The 18200-nt window shown below is 33.2% G+C and overlaps 1 protein-coding gene across 2 annotated transcripts; it reads left to right on the forward strand.

The window, feature by feature from the left end:
* Window positions 1-1496: 1496 nt before the first annotated feature.
* LOC116777242 (sterol regulatory element-binding protein cleavage-activating protein) lies at window positions 1497-16632 on the forward strand. 2 transcript variants are annotated; one of them, XM_061526172.1, is made up of 22 exons: window positions 1497-1572; window positions 1661-1887; window positions 1978-2087; window positions 2277-2384; window positions 2489-2597; window positions 3240-3423; window positions 4155-4300; window positions 4833-6014; window positions 6569-6777; window positions 8020-8176; window positions 8266-8359; window positions 8562-8722; window positions 9169-9248; window positions 9338-9375; window positions 9444-9869; window positions 10012-10180; window positions 10259-10357; window positions 10642-10751; window positions 11570-11717; window positions 15281-15426; window positions 15527-15647; window positions 16317-16632. In XM_061526172.1, the coding sequence occupies exons 2-22, from the start codon at window positions 1769-1771 to the stop codon at window positions 16451-16453; spliced, it is 4053 nt and encodes a 1350-aa protein (XP_061382156.1). In that variant the 5' UTR covers window positions 1497-1572; window positions 1661-1768; the 3' UTR covers window positions 16454-16632. The 2 variants fall into 2 exon arrangements, 1 of the variants encoding a protein (XP_061382156.1); XR_009753376.1 differs by lacking the exon at window positions 16317-16632 and having other exon boundaries at window positions 1507-1887; window positions 10642-10764.
* The last annotated feature ends 1568 nt before the right edge of the window (window positions 16633-18200 follow it).

The following is an 18200-nucleotide window of genomic DNA, read 5'->3' on the forward strand; positions in this document are numbered from 1 at the left end:
GAAGCGACACAGTGCAACAACGCTACTAATAACTCAGAGGGGAGTCGATTGATTGTCATCAAGAAAACTAAACTGAATAGAGCTTGACTTTACACACTCTTCAAATTGTATTCTATAGAATACTGAGGGACTGGCTAATTAACGCCTATGTTATAGGCTGACTAGAATGGTTTTAGATAAAACCTTTATGCAGATCTCTTTATGAAATCATCAGCAGTGAGGGAATTTTGCAGCTACTGCCCAAATGTAACAAAAATATTTTGATACAAGACCAGACCTGTATAGACAAAAAGGCTGTCACGGTGCAATGTACTACTTAACTGTTGCAAGCACCGGGTTTATTCTCTGCTGTATTAACTTAGGACTTAATGAACCGCCTAAGTTAAGGTTCAAGGATACTTCAATATCTAATAATTGAAGTTGGTGGAGGTATTCCAAGGATAAAATCTGAACAGTTGGGAGTCAAGGTTATCGAACTTGTGATATTTTGGTGATACGCTATTTATTAGTTATTGAAAAGATAATTTTGGTACATATATTAATCCAAAGAAGTACTGTGGAATTACTGAAGCATTTTTAAAGTATAATCTTCATTAAATAAATTGAAAAATTGACAAATTAATCATTAACAAAAATTTTAAAATTAAAGCCTTCAGCTCTTCTATTGTTATATCGCTACGCTACCTTATGGATTGTTCCACCTAGCTACATAGTATTTTAAACATTAATTAACGGTTCGCGGTATCAACTGTAACCAATCTGCATCAACGAACATTGATTCTAAGGTACATGTGACAACAACACTTTGCCACTTCAGATTAATATAAAAAAAACAAACAAATTAAGCTTACGAAAATAAAAAAAGTCAATAAACAAACAAATGTAACGGTTTAAAAAAAAAAAAAAAAAAATATATATATATATATATATATATATATATATATATATATATATATATATATATATATATATATATATATATATATATATATAATGTAAACAAAACTGTGGGGAACAATAAAATAATGTAGGAAAATGTCTACAGATGAATCTATAAGTTTTTATATATTTTATTGTTAAAATAAATAAAATTCACAAGCCACCACTTGTTAAAATTTTAAGAGAACTATATACAACGTCGTATTGCGGCAATCAACGCCATCTCTTGCATACACTATAAATGAAATGAATGAAAAGTTGGATAATATTATAAGAAACAAATATAAACAAAAATGAATGATATGTAGTAAAATTGTTCATATAATATAAGTTACGAATAAAACTCTCGATTTCAATAACTAAGTTTTAATTTTATAATAATCTATAACTTTTATACCAAGTCTGTGAAAATATTTATTATCTAGACTATTTCTATTTTTAAACGGTTGATAATTTGAGTCTTATCACAATACACTTAAGTTATAATGTACTTATAGCACGAGGAGTTTTCTGCGGCTTAATGTCAACAGACAACAATCAACATGGTGCTGTCAGTTGTCAAAATTGCGTGGTCGGTGATGTCTATTAAGAGATAACTAAAAACTGATGTAATAGTGAAAAGTGAACGAAGCGGTATGTTCATGCATGATGCACAATACTCAAACATTTTTTTGTCTGCTAGTAGACATGCGATTACCTGTAATAATATTTACGTTGACAGCCATATTGAGAAAATTATTTCCTTGACTGTCTGCGACGTGAATATATGTGCAATGGGCTCGTGAATTTTTCTACCTAAATACGCATTTTATGGACTTTTGAAAAAATAATGGCAGGGTCTACATTACCCGAAAAGGTTGCGCAAATATATTACACGTATGGTCTTTTCTGCTCATCTTACCCTGCAGTTGCGGTCGCGCTAGCACTCTCTGTCGTCTTGTTCTGCTGGTTAGTAGTTTTTAACAATAAATATACATTATTACGCTGTTGAAAAAACTAAACCGAGTTTATTTTATCATATGTCATCCTTGTTTACAGCTATCCACTTCTAAATGTACCACTACCAGGAAACATACCAGTTGTAATTAATATACATAACAAGGATCACCACAAAGTAGTGGACTGCAATGCAAATTGTGATTTTTCAGGTATTTATTCTTAGTAGAATTTTTCCCATTATACTAAACAGTAAAAACTATCTTCCATTTGAGAGCATCATTAACTATTATGGTAATATTTTTGGTTTATATATCTGAATGTGTCTAGAACTAAGAATTATTTTAAAAACAACAGCAAAGATATTACAGAGGTATTTAACTGACAAATACTTTTTGCAGCAACATCAGTACAATTACAGTTTTTGCACAACGAAACACAAAAACTTCCACATGTGTGGGTGAAAGATAAACCACTTCTTTATGTACATCAAATTATTATGAGAATAGGTAGGTGGAATGACACATTCATGAGTATTACTAAATCTCATTTTTATCTATGACTATCAAATATAATCAAAATCCTTAATAATATAATAATATTAACACATTAGGTGTGTCACCTTGGAATGACAATCTTAAAATGTGGGATGCGTTCCGTGCACCGCTTCAAGAGACATTTCGTTTACTTGAGGCAGTGAGGAATCATGAAGATCCGGAAACGTATGTATAAAAATATTTAAAATCACCTTTAACATTAACAAAAGGCTCAAAGCAACTCTCCACCTTAACGGTCAAAGATTCCTATAGCCATAGATGTTTTGGACAAAGTATTCTTATTGTTATTCTACTAATCTTATTTTTATAAGATGTTGCTGAATATAAAATCAAATGATTATTTCTTTCTAACGATCTACAAGAAGTATTCGCTTCAGCCTATTTGCAATACACTTTAAAAAAAAAAATCCTTAAAACTAATTTATTTTATTTAGGGCATATCAACATAGTACATATAATTGTTTGATAAGCACCTGCATACACATATGGTCAAAAATATTTACCGTATCTTACAACTGAGTCATAGTTAGAAAAAACATAAATAAGTGTTGCCGTGTTAAATAAACTGATAATAAACCTCATTAGAGAAATTTGTTCTTGATAAAAGTTCTGAAGCTCAATGCTGTGTTTTATCTATTTCGAATGGTAATAATTGTGATGGCATTGCATTGGCATCAGTGATATATTTAATTTATTTATAAAAAAATTATATGCATCAATCTATTTTCTTTCTCAATCAAATCAAACTCTCTCTTCTTAATTATAAATTGATAATAGAAATCAATATGTTAATTATTTTTTTGGCAGAAAAGAAACTCTGTTACAACACTGTTACCAAGTGGAAGGTATAAAGAGATCTGATAAGGCCACTGTTGAGACGGTACTGCCAGAATATAGCTGTCTCATTCTATCACCGGCTAATCTATGGCAACAGAATATAGACTCGTTCTCCCTTGATACAAACATAGTGAACACAGTTTATACTTATCAGGTGAGTAAGGTGTTAAAAATCTGAAATAATTTAATTTTATTATTAATATTACAAAGGTTTTTTCTAATACACAATCGATTCGGTTCATTAGTTTGTCTGGCTTTCATTTATGCCTATGTTTAAACAAATACGACGCCTATGGATTGTTTGAACTACATATGTAGATACTCTAACCATGAAAAAAGGCATAATGCTGTCACAGAATAAAATTAACTAAGGATCAACATAGATATTCCCACAAACACCACGGGAATTATTTTTGACATTTGTATATTATTATTTAATTTTATTATCTACAAGCTATGGCCTGCTTCCTTGTCCGAATATTAGACCTTCTTTGAGGTACGCGTCGGTGTATTTATGAAGTTGTAGTTAATTTCTCGAGGATACCTTCATTAGATCCTGACTAGGTGATAATGCGACCACCTCAAGGCCATTTTGATTATTATTCTTAAATCTACCTTCATTTGAGGTAGTAATAGGATAAAAGTGTCCTAAGTTACTACTTCTGACGTTACATAGAGCGAAAGTCCCATTCAAATCTGTCATGCCATTTTAGAGATTAGCCTATGAACAAGAATACAGAAACAAATGTTTAGAAAATTGCTTCATTATGTAGTTCTCGTGTATACGTACTTCCACTTGCGTTAAGTGAAAAAATGTACATTTTTTTAAAATATGGATGTGACTGTTAATGACCATAAATTTTATGTTCAAATTATAATTTTTAGGGACTTCAAAAGGGCAAGGTATCAATCGCTGAGATGGCCTTCGGCTTGCAACTGCGGGACACCGGCATCAAACGTTACCCGCTCAGAGCGAGGCCGAGGGTCTTACAATACGCTGTAACACTCTTCTATCAACATGCTGATGATAAGTACGTTGGACCAAATATTGTTATGCAAATAGTGACATGATATCAAAGCTGCCTTACAAAACGTCCTTTGGCGGTCTCATAACTGATACGTTGTCTCTTAGACTATATTTCATACAGCGTCTTTCTATTAACCTGACTTACTTCAATGAATTTCATACAGAAGTAATCTATTAAAAGGACCAGTTACTATTTTCCTACTGACAAGCTAAGCGATTTCAAATTAAAATCCACCTAAACAAAGTATTTTCTACAAAGGAAAAGGAAAGAAAAGAATTTAAAATATATATATTTCTGTCCCTATCCGTCAAATTATTGCTTATTGTGTTATGTTTAAGTTAAGTTAAGTTAAGTTATAAGTGGTGCACATTCAGTATTCCTTTTTGTAACATACTATCTTAATTCATTTGCTATCATAAGGAACTAATTTTATTACAAGTATCTAGAATAAAACATTGGGCTCTTCTCGTCCGCATTACAGCCAGAGTATATTTTGTCAAACCGCATCAACTAATGAGGACCCATTCATCTTCAGGTTCATCAATTCCCTGACGAAGAAGCTCCGCGATATGTATCCCCTGTACCAGGACACTTCCCAGGCCTACACAGACGATATGACGCTCATATATTACCCGGGAAAGTTCAACTACCATGAACTGGTGCAGCTGATGATAACGTTCGTGGGTCTCTTCCTGTACGTTTATTTTTCGGTACGGAAGATTGAGTTCATTAAGTCCAAACTGGGCTTAGCAGCGTGCGCTGTCCTCAGTATAGCCGGCAGCCTTACAATGTCCACGGGAATATGCTTCTTCTTCGGTTTCTCTCTGAGCTTACAAGGGAAAGAAATCTTTCCGTATCTGGTGATAATAGTTGGGCTCGAGAACGTTCTGGTGCTAACCAAGAGCGTAACGTCGACGGATTCAAGATTGGACGTCAAAATCCGTCTAGCCCAAGGCCTCAGTAAGGAAGGATGGTCCATAACGAAAAATCTCCTCACAGAAATAACAATACTGACAGTCAGCTTCTTCACTTTCGTACCTTTCATACAGGAATTCTCAATTTTCATGATAGTCAGCCTATTAACAGACTACTTCATACAAATGGTGTTCTTCGCTACGATCCTCGGCATAGACGTGCGCAGAATGGAGTTCTATCCTGAGCGCAATTCAAAATTGCACTTGAAGGATTATTTCAATTCGAATAACGCTCTCAACTGGCGTTTCCACAGAGGTTATTCTGATGATAGTAGTTCACCACAAAGAATGACGAAATCCAAGTCCCATCCGCGGCTCAACGGCCTCGTTCAGACAAGTCCGACTGATGTTGTGGCCCAACGGAATCCGAGCCCCGGTTGTCAGGACCACAGAGTTCCTAAACGTATATGGCTTGTGAACATGTGGGCTAGAACACGGCTATTTCAACGAGCTTTCATGGTTTGGATGCTAGTGTGGATATCTATGATAGTGTATGACTCCGGTGTCGTAGATTATTTCATAGGCAGTGTTGAGAACAATGAAATTAACACAGTGCATAGAAAGAACATAAGGAACGAGCCAAAGCAGTCCGTGTATATGACATACAATAATGTGAATAGTACGGGAAGACATCCGCTCGTGTTCTCACCGCTCCTCGATACCTCCGATACAGAGAAGATCGCCATAGCTGCTAACGAGACGATACTATTGAAACACTCGCCATTACATCGACCGTTTTCGAGGTAAACATTTTTATGTATTTAAACCGCAACACGCATTGTAACCTGTTGATATATTTACTATTATAACATGCAACAGCTGATCGTTAAAAAACTTCTGACTTTGAATCAGATTTATATACATCGTCTTAGGACCTTAGTGATTTGTGAAGTACAATAAAAAATGTGCTTGTCGGTATGTCTGTTACGTCATTAATTTTATTAGTTTCACGATTTAACCGCCCATTTGTAACGCTACACAATGAACAAATAATCAGACTAGGCCGAACATTTTGAACGCTACTAAAATTACTCGTTTATTATTTCTGTGACACAAATAAAGTTTTTAATACTTCAGCATTTATTTGGCACACTATCGTAAGTTGTAAATCGGATGATGTCATTTATCAAACAAATTTTCCGTTCCGGTTGATAACACAAAGAAATTTATTACGCCTATAGTATTTAAAACAACCACACATACACTTCAAAATATCTGATATAGTAAAATAGTCAACGATTATTCAGAGATTAATATGGTTATATATCACATAATAATCGAACGTTAAACATTCCAGGGTGTCCCCGTACCATTGGTCCTCGATCCTGTCTCAGTACAATGAGTCGGTTGCGGGTAGATATGTGGCTATTCTGCCGCCGGTGCTAGTTAGTCATCGAGTTGGACCAGAAGTGGCGGTAGGGTTGAGGCATCCCGATGAAAAAGATCCGCCCCCGCTGAGGTGGCAGGCTCTGGCCGCTGCCTTGGATCCCATAGATACTTTACCAGGTGATTGGTCGTCATATAAATTCAGCATCATTCCATCCATTCGATCAGCATCAGTCAATCAATTAATACTACCTTAATTGTAATGACAACTCCAAAACATCACATTATAATAAATATTGCCTTAAGAATTCAAATAGCCTGTTACTGGAGTTTTAATTTGTATTATAGTCGAGAAAAAATCTAACTTATATGTAAATCCTAAGTTTGAATGTACGTGTGTACGTTAATAAATTGCGTTGTAGCGATAGATTTTTTTTTTAAAAGAAATATGATGTGACAGAATATGTGTAAGCATATATATAGATTCTATTACAAGGGTAGGGAAGTCATGGATAAAAACTAGTATTACCATTATATATATATTGGGTATAAAGCTGTTTATATTTAAATAAAAAATAATTTTCCAACGCTCAAATTACCACATAAAATTAATATGTATATATATTTTTTATTGCTCTAGTATGCAAATTGATATGAAATCTTGTATAAATTATGATGAAGTAAGAAAAAAATTATTTAGCATCTACCATTTAGCAATCAATACAATCCATACATATTGATATTTTTATGTCTGTTATTCTGTTTGCAAGTCGCGTCTTTGAATCATTATAGAATGAGATAGTCATTATCCTCTCTTACCCTTAACATACAGAAAACAAATCCTCTCTTACCCTTAACATACAGACAACAAATCCTCTCTTACCCTTAACATACAGACAACAAATCCTCTCTTTCCCTTAACACACAGACAACAAATCCTCTCTTACCCTTAACACACAGACAAAAAATCTATATGAATTATTCGAGCATAATGAAAATTTAATGTAAGAAGTGTTAATTTGTGGGTATAATTTAATCTAGTATAAAGTGATTGTTTTTTAATTGGCTGTATATTTATATTTTCTTTTATAATAATAAATACCTTGTTGTTCTAAGTCACTGAAACTGAAACAATAGAGGTTTTGTTATTTATTTGAAATAATTCAATGGAATCAAATAAAATTGATTTAACAAGTACATTGAAGGTTTGAATTACATATACATCTTCTTTAGTGAGAAACTGCACCACTTGTTTTCACCTAGTTAAATTGAGTTCAAAAATATCTAGTGTTGTCTGTTATTTACGTGTTTTTTTTATCTTATAATATTTAAAATTATAGTTATATCTGTGATTCAGTCTAATCATACTTGAAATTTATTTTAATTACAAAATGATTTTATAATGTACATTTTTATTTTTAGAATTTGACCTCAAAGACGGTAAAGCACAGGCTCATCAGTTGGGGCAAGGTGCTGATTTACCGATTTACCCCACAACTCCCATGGAAATATTACTCCTGGCCATACTCTGTACCATAAGTGTGGCTGTCATAGCATATATGATGGTAGTCCTATACAGGTAAAAAATTAAATACAACCCCATTATCAGCCAGAATGTTATATTTATTTGTTAACAGAATAAGTGTTATTTTATGAACGATTCAACAGATGCGTTTGTTCGCGCCACTACGCAGAATGGAGGGCGTCCTGGAACGATGACAACTGCCATAATAAGATCATAGCCAAACAGCCGGCTGTTCAGGTATCTATTATTGTCTATGCTTTATAGGAAGGCAGCCAATGAGATGAGATAAATAATGTATACAAGCTGCTATACATTTTAGTTGAATATTTTGTATGTTAAATTATAAAACGATATAGAAATAGCTATTTAATTCAAAAAGGTTTATTTGCTAGTATTCAGTTTATGTATATATATAAGCCAAAGTTATAAATAATTCCAGCTAGTGATGGAGGCTGTGCCGTTGGTGGTGGCCGGTCACAGTCAGGAGGTGGAGTGTTTGGTGACGGATGGTGAGAAGGTGGTCAGTTCCTGTCTCCAGGGAAACATCCGCGTATGGGACTCCCTCAACGGTGACCTCATCACTAATATCGATAGAAGCGCGTGAGTAACCTCCGTTCAACAATTAGTAATACCTCCATATTAAATTATTTGAAAATAAATACATACCAAAAATTTACATTATGATCTTGGAAAACTCTTTGGTTTTTGTAGCAGTTGAACTATTGAGTTTTTGCTTTTAAATTATGACAATGTTGTCCATTGATATTTTGTTATAATATGAGATTTTTTTACTTGCACCACTGCCGGAAACCTGGAACCCAATAAATTAATTAATGAAATAAACCGATATTAAATCCTAATTGATACCAATGTGCCAAAATATATTGTCTGATAAGTATTTATTCTCAGATTACGTGTAACTAACTACCTTCATGTTTCTCAAACATGCATATGCATAAAAAAATATATCTCATTTACTTCTAATGTTATTATTATTTAATTTATTAAAATATAATAATTAAATGTATTTGGTAACATTGTTTCAGATACTTCAAACTTCAATCAGAGTTGTTTGACAGAGTCCACAGTAAAGCGAATTCCTCTGATGAGCATATTACTATTGAAGGTAAATATAATATGTGTTTATGTATATATATTTTTATGTACCTATATATGAATTTTGTATATAACTTTAACAATATTTTTTTCTTACAGCATGCCAAAGTCCTGAAGATGTTACCCAAAAACAAAACGTTAGTATTGTTTAGTTACATCAAATAATTTTTATTATACATAATATGTAATAATATTATATTTGCAGACCGGACCAAGATTGCGGCGACCTCTGTCCACTCATTTGAGTAATTTACAGTTCAAGCGGAACAACAGCGCCGATACCACTTATCTACCAGTAACTGAGAGCACCAAGTATGATTTCGCAAAGGCCTACAGAGATTTGTATCACACTGAACCAAATATATATGATGTCAGTGACAGCTACAGTAGTTTGATTACAAGAGACAATGAAGATGTAAGTGCGGTTAAACCAAAAACCAAAAGTGCTGTGAATAGTGTTAGTATGGATTTTGGTAGGAGTGATGGGTCAGATAATACTGGTGCTAGTTGGAGGGATCAGGCTCTGATGGACACCCCAGTGTGGTGTATGGACTTTTGTAATGATCTTATCATACTTGGCTGTGCCGATGGCAGGCTGGAGTTCTGGGAGGCCAGCACTGGAAAGTTGATGGTGAGATTTATTAATACATTTTTAGACCAATTATAAAAGAAACATAAATTTTATCATCAGCTTTTCTCAGGTGACTTTATTGAGAACTACTTCAGAAGTGGTTATGTACAATATTTTATGTATGTGTATGTCTGTATTTCAGTGTGTGTATCAATCGTCAATGGCTGGTGTGAGTCACGTCCGTGTGCTGTCTTCCGGCAGGCGGGTCCTGGCCGCCAGTCTAACTGGTCACCTCTCTCTCCTAAGACTGGACGCTTGCACCAGCTCGGGAGCTCACGTCGACTGGCGCTTCAGCACCGCTCATAGACGAAGTTAGTTTATATTATTCAACATTAAACATAATAAATTGGTAATTTTAAATAAAATTGAGGAAATCATTTCATTTCCAGCTCACAAACGGACGGGTTCCGCTGAGTTACTAAGAACCGGCAGCGGGTTCAATGAAAACCGCAAGAGCTTTTCATACGACGCTGACAACAATAACGACGGTAATAATCAAACGTTTTTAACGTTACAGTCCTTTAGTACAAGTGTCTTGTATCAAACTGAGTACTCGTCCTAAGGATACCGATAATTAAATGTACAACTATCTCTCTCTCTTCTTGACTTACCTTTATGAGTTAAATAAGAACCAAAAGTAGTATTTAGAGATATTAACTATTTATTTAAAATAAAAATAATTATCTTGGTGCATTTATTTTTATTGTATCTAATAACTTAGAAGCTTAACAAAATCTATATATATATATATGTATATATATGTAATTTTCAGAAGTAGTCTGCGTCCGCGTTGCGCACTGCAGGGCGCACCAGCAGCCTATAACTGAACTCCAATCCGAGGGCGGGCGGGTACTTACCGGAGGGCAGGACCACGTGCTCAAGGTACTTACAAAAGGTATCACACTAATACGGTGCAAACAAACATACATACATATATACAAGGTCATTGACATGTGTCTCCTCTATAATTGTGATAATAAGTGATATTGTCTATGCTATAATAATTTCGTTTTCGTTTCATATACCTATTTGTGTATTATGACTTGTATATACCTATATAATTGTATAATTCTATATGCGAGATTATTATTTTTTTGCTTTTGCGTATGTAATCTTATTTTTAATGTATATTGTGATTTATTTTAGAAATGTTTTTATTATGAGGCATTGTGTATTTTTTTTTCTTTGTTGCACCTATTTACCTATAAACCTTCTTGCTTGCGAAATGCGATTACTAAATATATTAAACGTATTACGTTTTAATATCTTTATACAAATATAAAATAATACTGAAATAAATATTGGATTATTACAGCGATTATTATGCGAATAAAAATATATAGGTTTGCGACGTTCAAAATCTGTAAGCTATTAAGGCTTATTCTGCTAATGCTAAGAGCGAATGGCTTCTTATAGCGTGATGTATGCGAAGATCTTTATTAAATTACTAATTATTCCTTATGTACCAATTAAATGTTTTTTTTTTATCTTAAAACGATTGCCTCTAATAATATGACAACTATATTTTATACATGCATTAAAAACACGCGAATATTGCCTTTGAAAAAGCGATGTTATATGATTGATATTATAAAAAAATTACTATACGACTCGTGCTTGGCGATATATCGTATCGTTTTATAAATGTCGGACGCGTCGTGTCGTATGCTGTAAATGCATCCATGTTTTTCACATTCCAGGTGTTCTCAAGCTCGGAGCTGACCGCCCTGTTGACGCTTCACGGACATTGCGGCCCCATAACCAGTTGTTTCATAGATCACGCGACGCCCACGATCGCCGGCAGCGGTTCCCAGGACGGTTTACTATGCGTTTGGGATCTTCATACAGGTTAACGTCGCCACAAATATATATAACACCTTTGATTGACATGGATGTGACGTCACAAATAATTTCAACCGCCACAATTTAGGATACGAGAATTTAAGACTATTAAATAAAAATCACAGTACATTAATAATATGAAGTATATCAGATTAACTACGTCCCTAGATGGTCATTAGTAGAAGATTGGGTTACTAGCAATGCTGGCGAGTCCTACCTCGTGAGAGAAGGTTTAGTCCTTTCCATCAGACACACGAGCGCGCTCGACAAACTTTTCTTATACGTTACTAAACATCAAATTTAATTAGTTTCGTATCTGCAGCATGGCTACTTCTATGTGACTGTAAATAAATTTTGTTGGTTATATTTTTAAGCTATGTGCTTGGTTTTATAAATATATATATATATATATATATAGTCATTTGCGTATTGATTTCTTTAAATAGTATTAATTCTCAATTTAAATGTAAAAAATAAATATGTCATATAAAATATAATATCTGTACAAAAATATCCTGGACAAACGAATCTGTTTTCGTATTAGATGTCTTTGTGGAATGCAACCGGTTTCGCTAATGAGCCTCCTCCAGCGAACCGCACCTGCGCGTGCGCAGACAACGGAGCTCCTTCAGTGGAATTCTCGCACTGACCCCGAACGCTTGTAGCTTCCACGCCAGCCGGTTGTACTCCGCATAGATCGCATTTTTTTTTAAAGTTAATCTATTGCTGTATATACGCTGTTTCTCCTCCGTCGCTCTTCGCAAACTGTATTTGTCCCTAAAACTATTATTGCTGTATTTAAATTGATGTCTGCGTACAAGCCTGCGACTTATTTCCGAACCGCTCACCCCAGAGCTTGATATTGACATTATATTGATGGACGATATCGTTTCCTACAAATTTTACTTCCTATAAATTTTACATTTTGATTCGTATTTATTTAGTTCGTTTTGAGAGTTCCATACGAAACTGTACCGTTCCAAAGACTAAGACTCTGTTTTTAAAACTTTTCTGTCTGTCTGTCACAAGGCTGTAACTCATAAACAATGATAGTTAGAGTCTTAGAGAGTTAAATTTATACAGATGATTATTTCTTTTGCCGCTATAACAACAAATTTAATAAATGCTTAAGATTGATCCTATACAACATACTTAATTTTACGGCTGTTTTTAAGTAGGTATTGGTACAGAACCCTACACGCGCGAATCCGACTCGCACTTGGCCGGTTTTTATTTCCCGTCCTACCTGAATTGATGTCAGTCATTTTTGTTCAACGAATAAAGTTAATGTTGTCGAATACAAAAAAAAAAACAATTTCGTTCGTAATTTGAATTCATAATAAACTGTACTGTTAGTTGTCAGAAGATATTACTTTTTTTATCCTGACTATTAAGGATTCAATTTTTAAAAATAATCAATTAAGTCGCATCCACAAATTTCAGACCAGTCGCACGTCTTCGGCCAATCTAAAGTATTGCAAAGCAATATAATGAATTATTAAAAAAATATATTTTTTTTTACTACAATGAGTATTAGTATTTGTCTTATATTCCACTTCTTGAAGTGTCCACAGAAATATTATTCAATTTTGTTCAAAATCATATTCTATTAAATCAGAATTCATTATTTTATTATAAAAGACAACTGAGAGTGACCTCTTAAAACGATTTTTTTCGAAAAAACTCGAATGTTCCGGGACAGGATGTTGACGTGCTGATTTAATTAAAGTGAATAAAAATATAAAGACGTGTACATATGAACATATTTACTTATTACTAGCCGTTACCCGCGACTCCGTCTGCGTAAGAAAAATAATAAGAAACTATGACAAAACTTTAAAGCCCCGTATGCGCCCTGCCTCCCACTCGCGCTTTATAATTTCGGGATGGTTATTCGGGATCTTGAAAAAAAGTACCCTAAGTTATTTTTTATTACAACAGCTACCTGCCAATAAGTCCCGTTAAACGCGGTTCAGCCATTTTAGATATTAGCCGAAACAAACATACACTCGTATTGTGTTGACATACATATAAAAAAATAGGGGTTGGTGATAAAAAAGCAAAAATTGAGAGTTGTATGTATTTTTGATACAACATTATAAAAAAAAAACAAAAAAAAAACGTTCAAAAATTTTAAAAAAAGTTTAAGGGTGTACAACCCTATCACTAAGGGTTATGAAAAATAGATGTTACCCGATTCTCAGATCTACTCAATATGCTCACAAAATTTCATGAGAATCGGTCGAGCCGTTTCGGAGGAGTGCGGGAACGAACATTGTGACACGAGAATTTTATATATAAGATATATTTAATTTTTACGTAACTTTTCTATTTTCGTAATACCTTCTGCGTCTAAATCATTTTAGTCTTTACCAAATACATAGTACCTTTCGAGTGTCGTTAGCACATAATGCATCTCTATTTGTTGGAATCTCACATAGATTGAATTTTTCATTCGTCTTTTTAGGTGTTTGAAGCCCAGGCTTAAAATCATGATACTTTTATCCTCATTGTTCATATAAATTTCCCAATATGTATTAATATGGCTTCAACTGTTTATAGTCTCGTCAATGGCTAACACATCATCATCTTTATCGGATGTGCTTAAAGTTGAAAATGTATCATCCAGCATCACGAACGATTAATGAAAACAGATCGCTATATCCGTAATAATGTCTTACGATAATAGGCCTTAAATTCAAGGACCTAAATTTTACGTTGCTATAACAAAAAATTCGTTACAACCGACGTGGTTATAAATACATATCACGTTGCTAAAATTAAAGTTCGTGTGAAAATATAATGTTAGAGAACAAAGATTTTATTAAGGAACTTTAAAATGTTTATTTATCTCTGTAACGAATATAACAGATAGTGCTTTAGTGAGTCAGTTAATTTACATTCAGGCCAAAGGTGGCAATGAAATTATGGAAAAAAGTTATTAAAATTTTCGCTCTTACAACTTCAAACCATTTAACTGAAGTAATTAGAATTACATATAAAATTGTTTTTTTTTTTCTATACAAGTAAGTACACTGAGTACTAATTTTTTAAAGGTCTACATGAAAACAATCCGTCTCCAAACTCATTAACATTCATACTGAATAGTTCTTCAAATATTGTTGCGAACAAAAATGAACTTTCTGTAAATCACGATTAGGTTTACTTTTCTTTAATGGATAAATTTACATAATTATGAATTTATGGAAATTACAATTGCTCTTTATATGTCAGAAACAAAAAGAAATGTCCAGAACTAATTCAAGTAGACCCCTGTCCGAATACAAAATCTCAACATTGTTTAAAGATAGTATAATAAACTCACACGTACACTCTTTGTATATATTCTTATTATACACTCATTTTCTGTATGTAAAAATAACCGTATGATCCAGATTTATGACGTAATATTAAATTTACCCTATAAATATATAAACACCACTTGTTCCGTTGTGTTGCAAGACACAAAAACACACACAAAATGTAAAATTGAAAACATTATCTGGCAATACTTATAAATGTTATTACTGAAATTGAAGGTTTAAACTAATTAATTGTTTTATACCTAGGTGCCTGCCTCTACAGTATGCAGGCTCATGATGGAGCTGTGACGTCACTGGCCTATACAGCCTCCTACGTCGTGTCCGCTGGCGCTGACGAGAGATTGTGCATATGGGACAGGTTCCAAGGACACTTGCTTAACACAGTTCATATTGTGAGTATAACTTTATATGAATAAAAATTAAAATAAATTACATTTACTATTTATATATTATATATAAATATATATAAATATAATTCTATGTATAAACCAGGGTCTGAACTACATGAGTCGAATGCTGCCTCTCACTCACACACTGCTTGTGATGGGTGACCGCAGCGGATTGACAGCATACGATCTTAGCAGCGGGGATATTATACGAAGAGTCATGTTTGGTAAATAATAGAATATAGTAACAAAGTAACGGTGTAATAGAAGGCCAATAGGAGACCACATTTACACAGGCCCTGGATAAGTAAAAATTATGCTACATACATATCAACGTAGTTTTTAGGCCGTTTGATTTTAAAAGGAAATAATAAATTACACATACATATATTTGCAATATGATTTTAAATAGCTGGTTTGTAATATTTTACGTTTGAGGACCTAAATCTGTTTGGTAGCTTTTCCTTGGTGGTTGGAACGAAAGTTCCTAATTTCAAAGAAATTCATCTCGATTACGCAGTAACAAATGAAGGCCCAAAAATGTTTATATGAACGAAATATCGACTGGGGCTCATGGAAACCAAACTACTCCCCAGACGGTATACTAATAATAAACTATCATGTGTTACCTGTTCAAAAAAATGTAGTGCAGGAGTAAAAAAAATTGTAATAGCGATATTTTATTTGGAGATAAATAAAAAAAAATGCAAGATATATTTTTTTCAAGATGACACTTACATCAACTAATTCAACTCTATAATTTTTTTTAGATTGTCTATTAAACAAACTTTGTGTTCTCGAACGTGATAACTTAAAGAAAGCAGCCTGTATTTAAATTTTTCACAAATATTGTTTGTCATATATATATATATATAAAATTTTTATTTTTCTATCAGTTACAGGCCAGAGCGACGGCTGTATATTCGTACGTCAGATACTCCCGCTAAAGGACGCCATAGTCTGTGACTACGCGAACCAGCTTAGAATAGTCCGCTTCCCTTTAGTGTCGAAAATGGACATGAAGAATGAATAGCATCGAATTAATCCCTGCTAGCTGTTCTACGTTCACGAAAAAAAACCAGTGTAACATGAACCTTCGCCCCACAAACATAGTACTTCGTAAAAAAAAAAAAAATTGTTCAGTGTAACGAACGTTATATATTTAAATTAAGAATCTATTTTTATACTGTGTGTGCATTGCATGAATACAACGTCAGACTTGTTCAGTGTCTTATATATAACATAAAATAGGTAATATTTATTGATATATGTAAATAAAATTTTGTATGTTATCGTGACAACGACTTTATTTCCCTTTAATATTATCCTAGTACGTTGAATAAAAGTGTTCTTTCTGTTAATATATTATAAATGTAGAAATTATTGTACTTACATTCGTTTGGAACGATTTTGTCATATATTTTAAGTTGTGAGGCACAAACTGTTTTTAAGGGCTGTATGTATAAATAGCGTTTGTTATTAATACTAGGATAGCGATTTTTTTATTGTAACATATTATAATGTAGTGTATGACACTTTATTTTTTTTTTTTTGTTTTGTTATAATTATATTGAGATGGCTTCTATTTTACGGCCTCTGTATAAATAAGGGTGTGTATACATTTTTAATCTCCGTATATTGCAAATAGTAGTGAGCCTTAAACGATTTGCATAATTTAATAGTATCTAAGGATTTATGTCATTGTTTTAGTTATGTGGTTTGTGTAATTTTCAGTCGTTTCGTGCAATTAGTTATATATATATATATTAATAATATTCAAGACGCTAATATCGATTTGTATGTATATAAATTTTTTTCTAATTTTTTTGCGGCTACTGTTCCTATAACTTTTAAAACTAAATTTATCTTCTGGGTTTCGGGATGTGTATAAATTTTCCTTTCTCCTAAATCTTGATACGAGAAGTACTTTATAGTCGACTGTTTATTATATATACTATACAATATCTGTTTTAGTATTGCCATTTAAAATAACAGGAAAAAAATTGCATCACCCTAAATCATATATTTTGCGGGATAATAAATAAAATTAATGGCCGCATCTCAAAAAATGTTAATTTATTCAAAGTTTCAATGGCAGACATCTTTTGGGCAGCATTGCAATTTTTTTCGATGAAAAAGTCTAATTTCAAGCCTAAATACTGATTGTATACAATTTTTCATTCACGGACCTATATTAATACGATAATGTAAACTCATAGTAAATATATAGTAATATAATGTGTTTTTGCGAAATTATGATATATATATAGAGTAAGTCACAGAGGGCTGTGGTACAAAGTGGCTTTTTAAGAAACTTCAAAGATTTTTTTTTTGTACTATTAGGACGATATGGTAGCTATAGTTGTTAAGATTTGGGAAGAAAAAGCTGTTTATTTAGTAATTATATGTCCGTATTCTTCACTGCTTCCCACACTTATAGTCACTTGTTGGTGGGAGTGACTCCCGTCAACCACGGATTGATTTTTGTTAAGAAATTATATCAATGAAACTTTCTAAGAGAATTTTATGGAAAGTATGAAAGTTGGGAAGATTCAATTTGTATTATTATTACACACACACAGACACACACACACACAGACACACACACATACACACACACATACACACACACATACACACACACGTACACACACATATACATACACACACACATACACACACATATATACACATACACACAGACACACACACACACACACACACACAAATACACACACACACACACACACACAAATACACACACACACACACACACACAC

The sequence above is a fragment of the Danaus plexippus genome, chromosome Z (assembly GCF_018135715.1).
Source record: "Danaus plexippus chromosome Z, MEX_DaPlex, whole genome shotgun sequence".
Lineage (NCBI taxonomy): Eukaryota > Metazoa > Arthropoda > Insecta > Lepidoptera > Nymphalidae > Danaus > Danaus plexippus.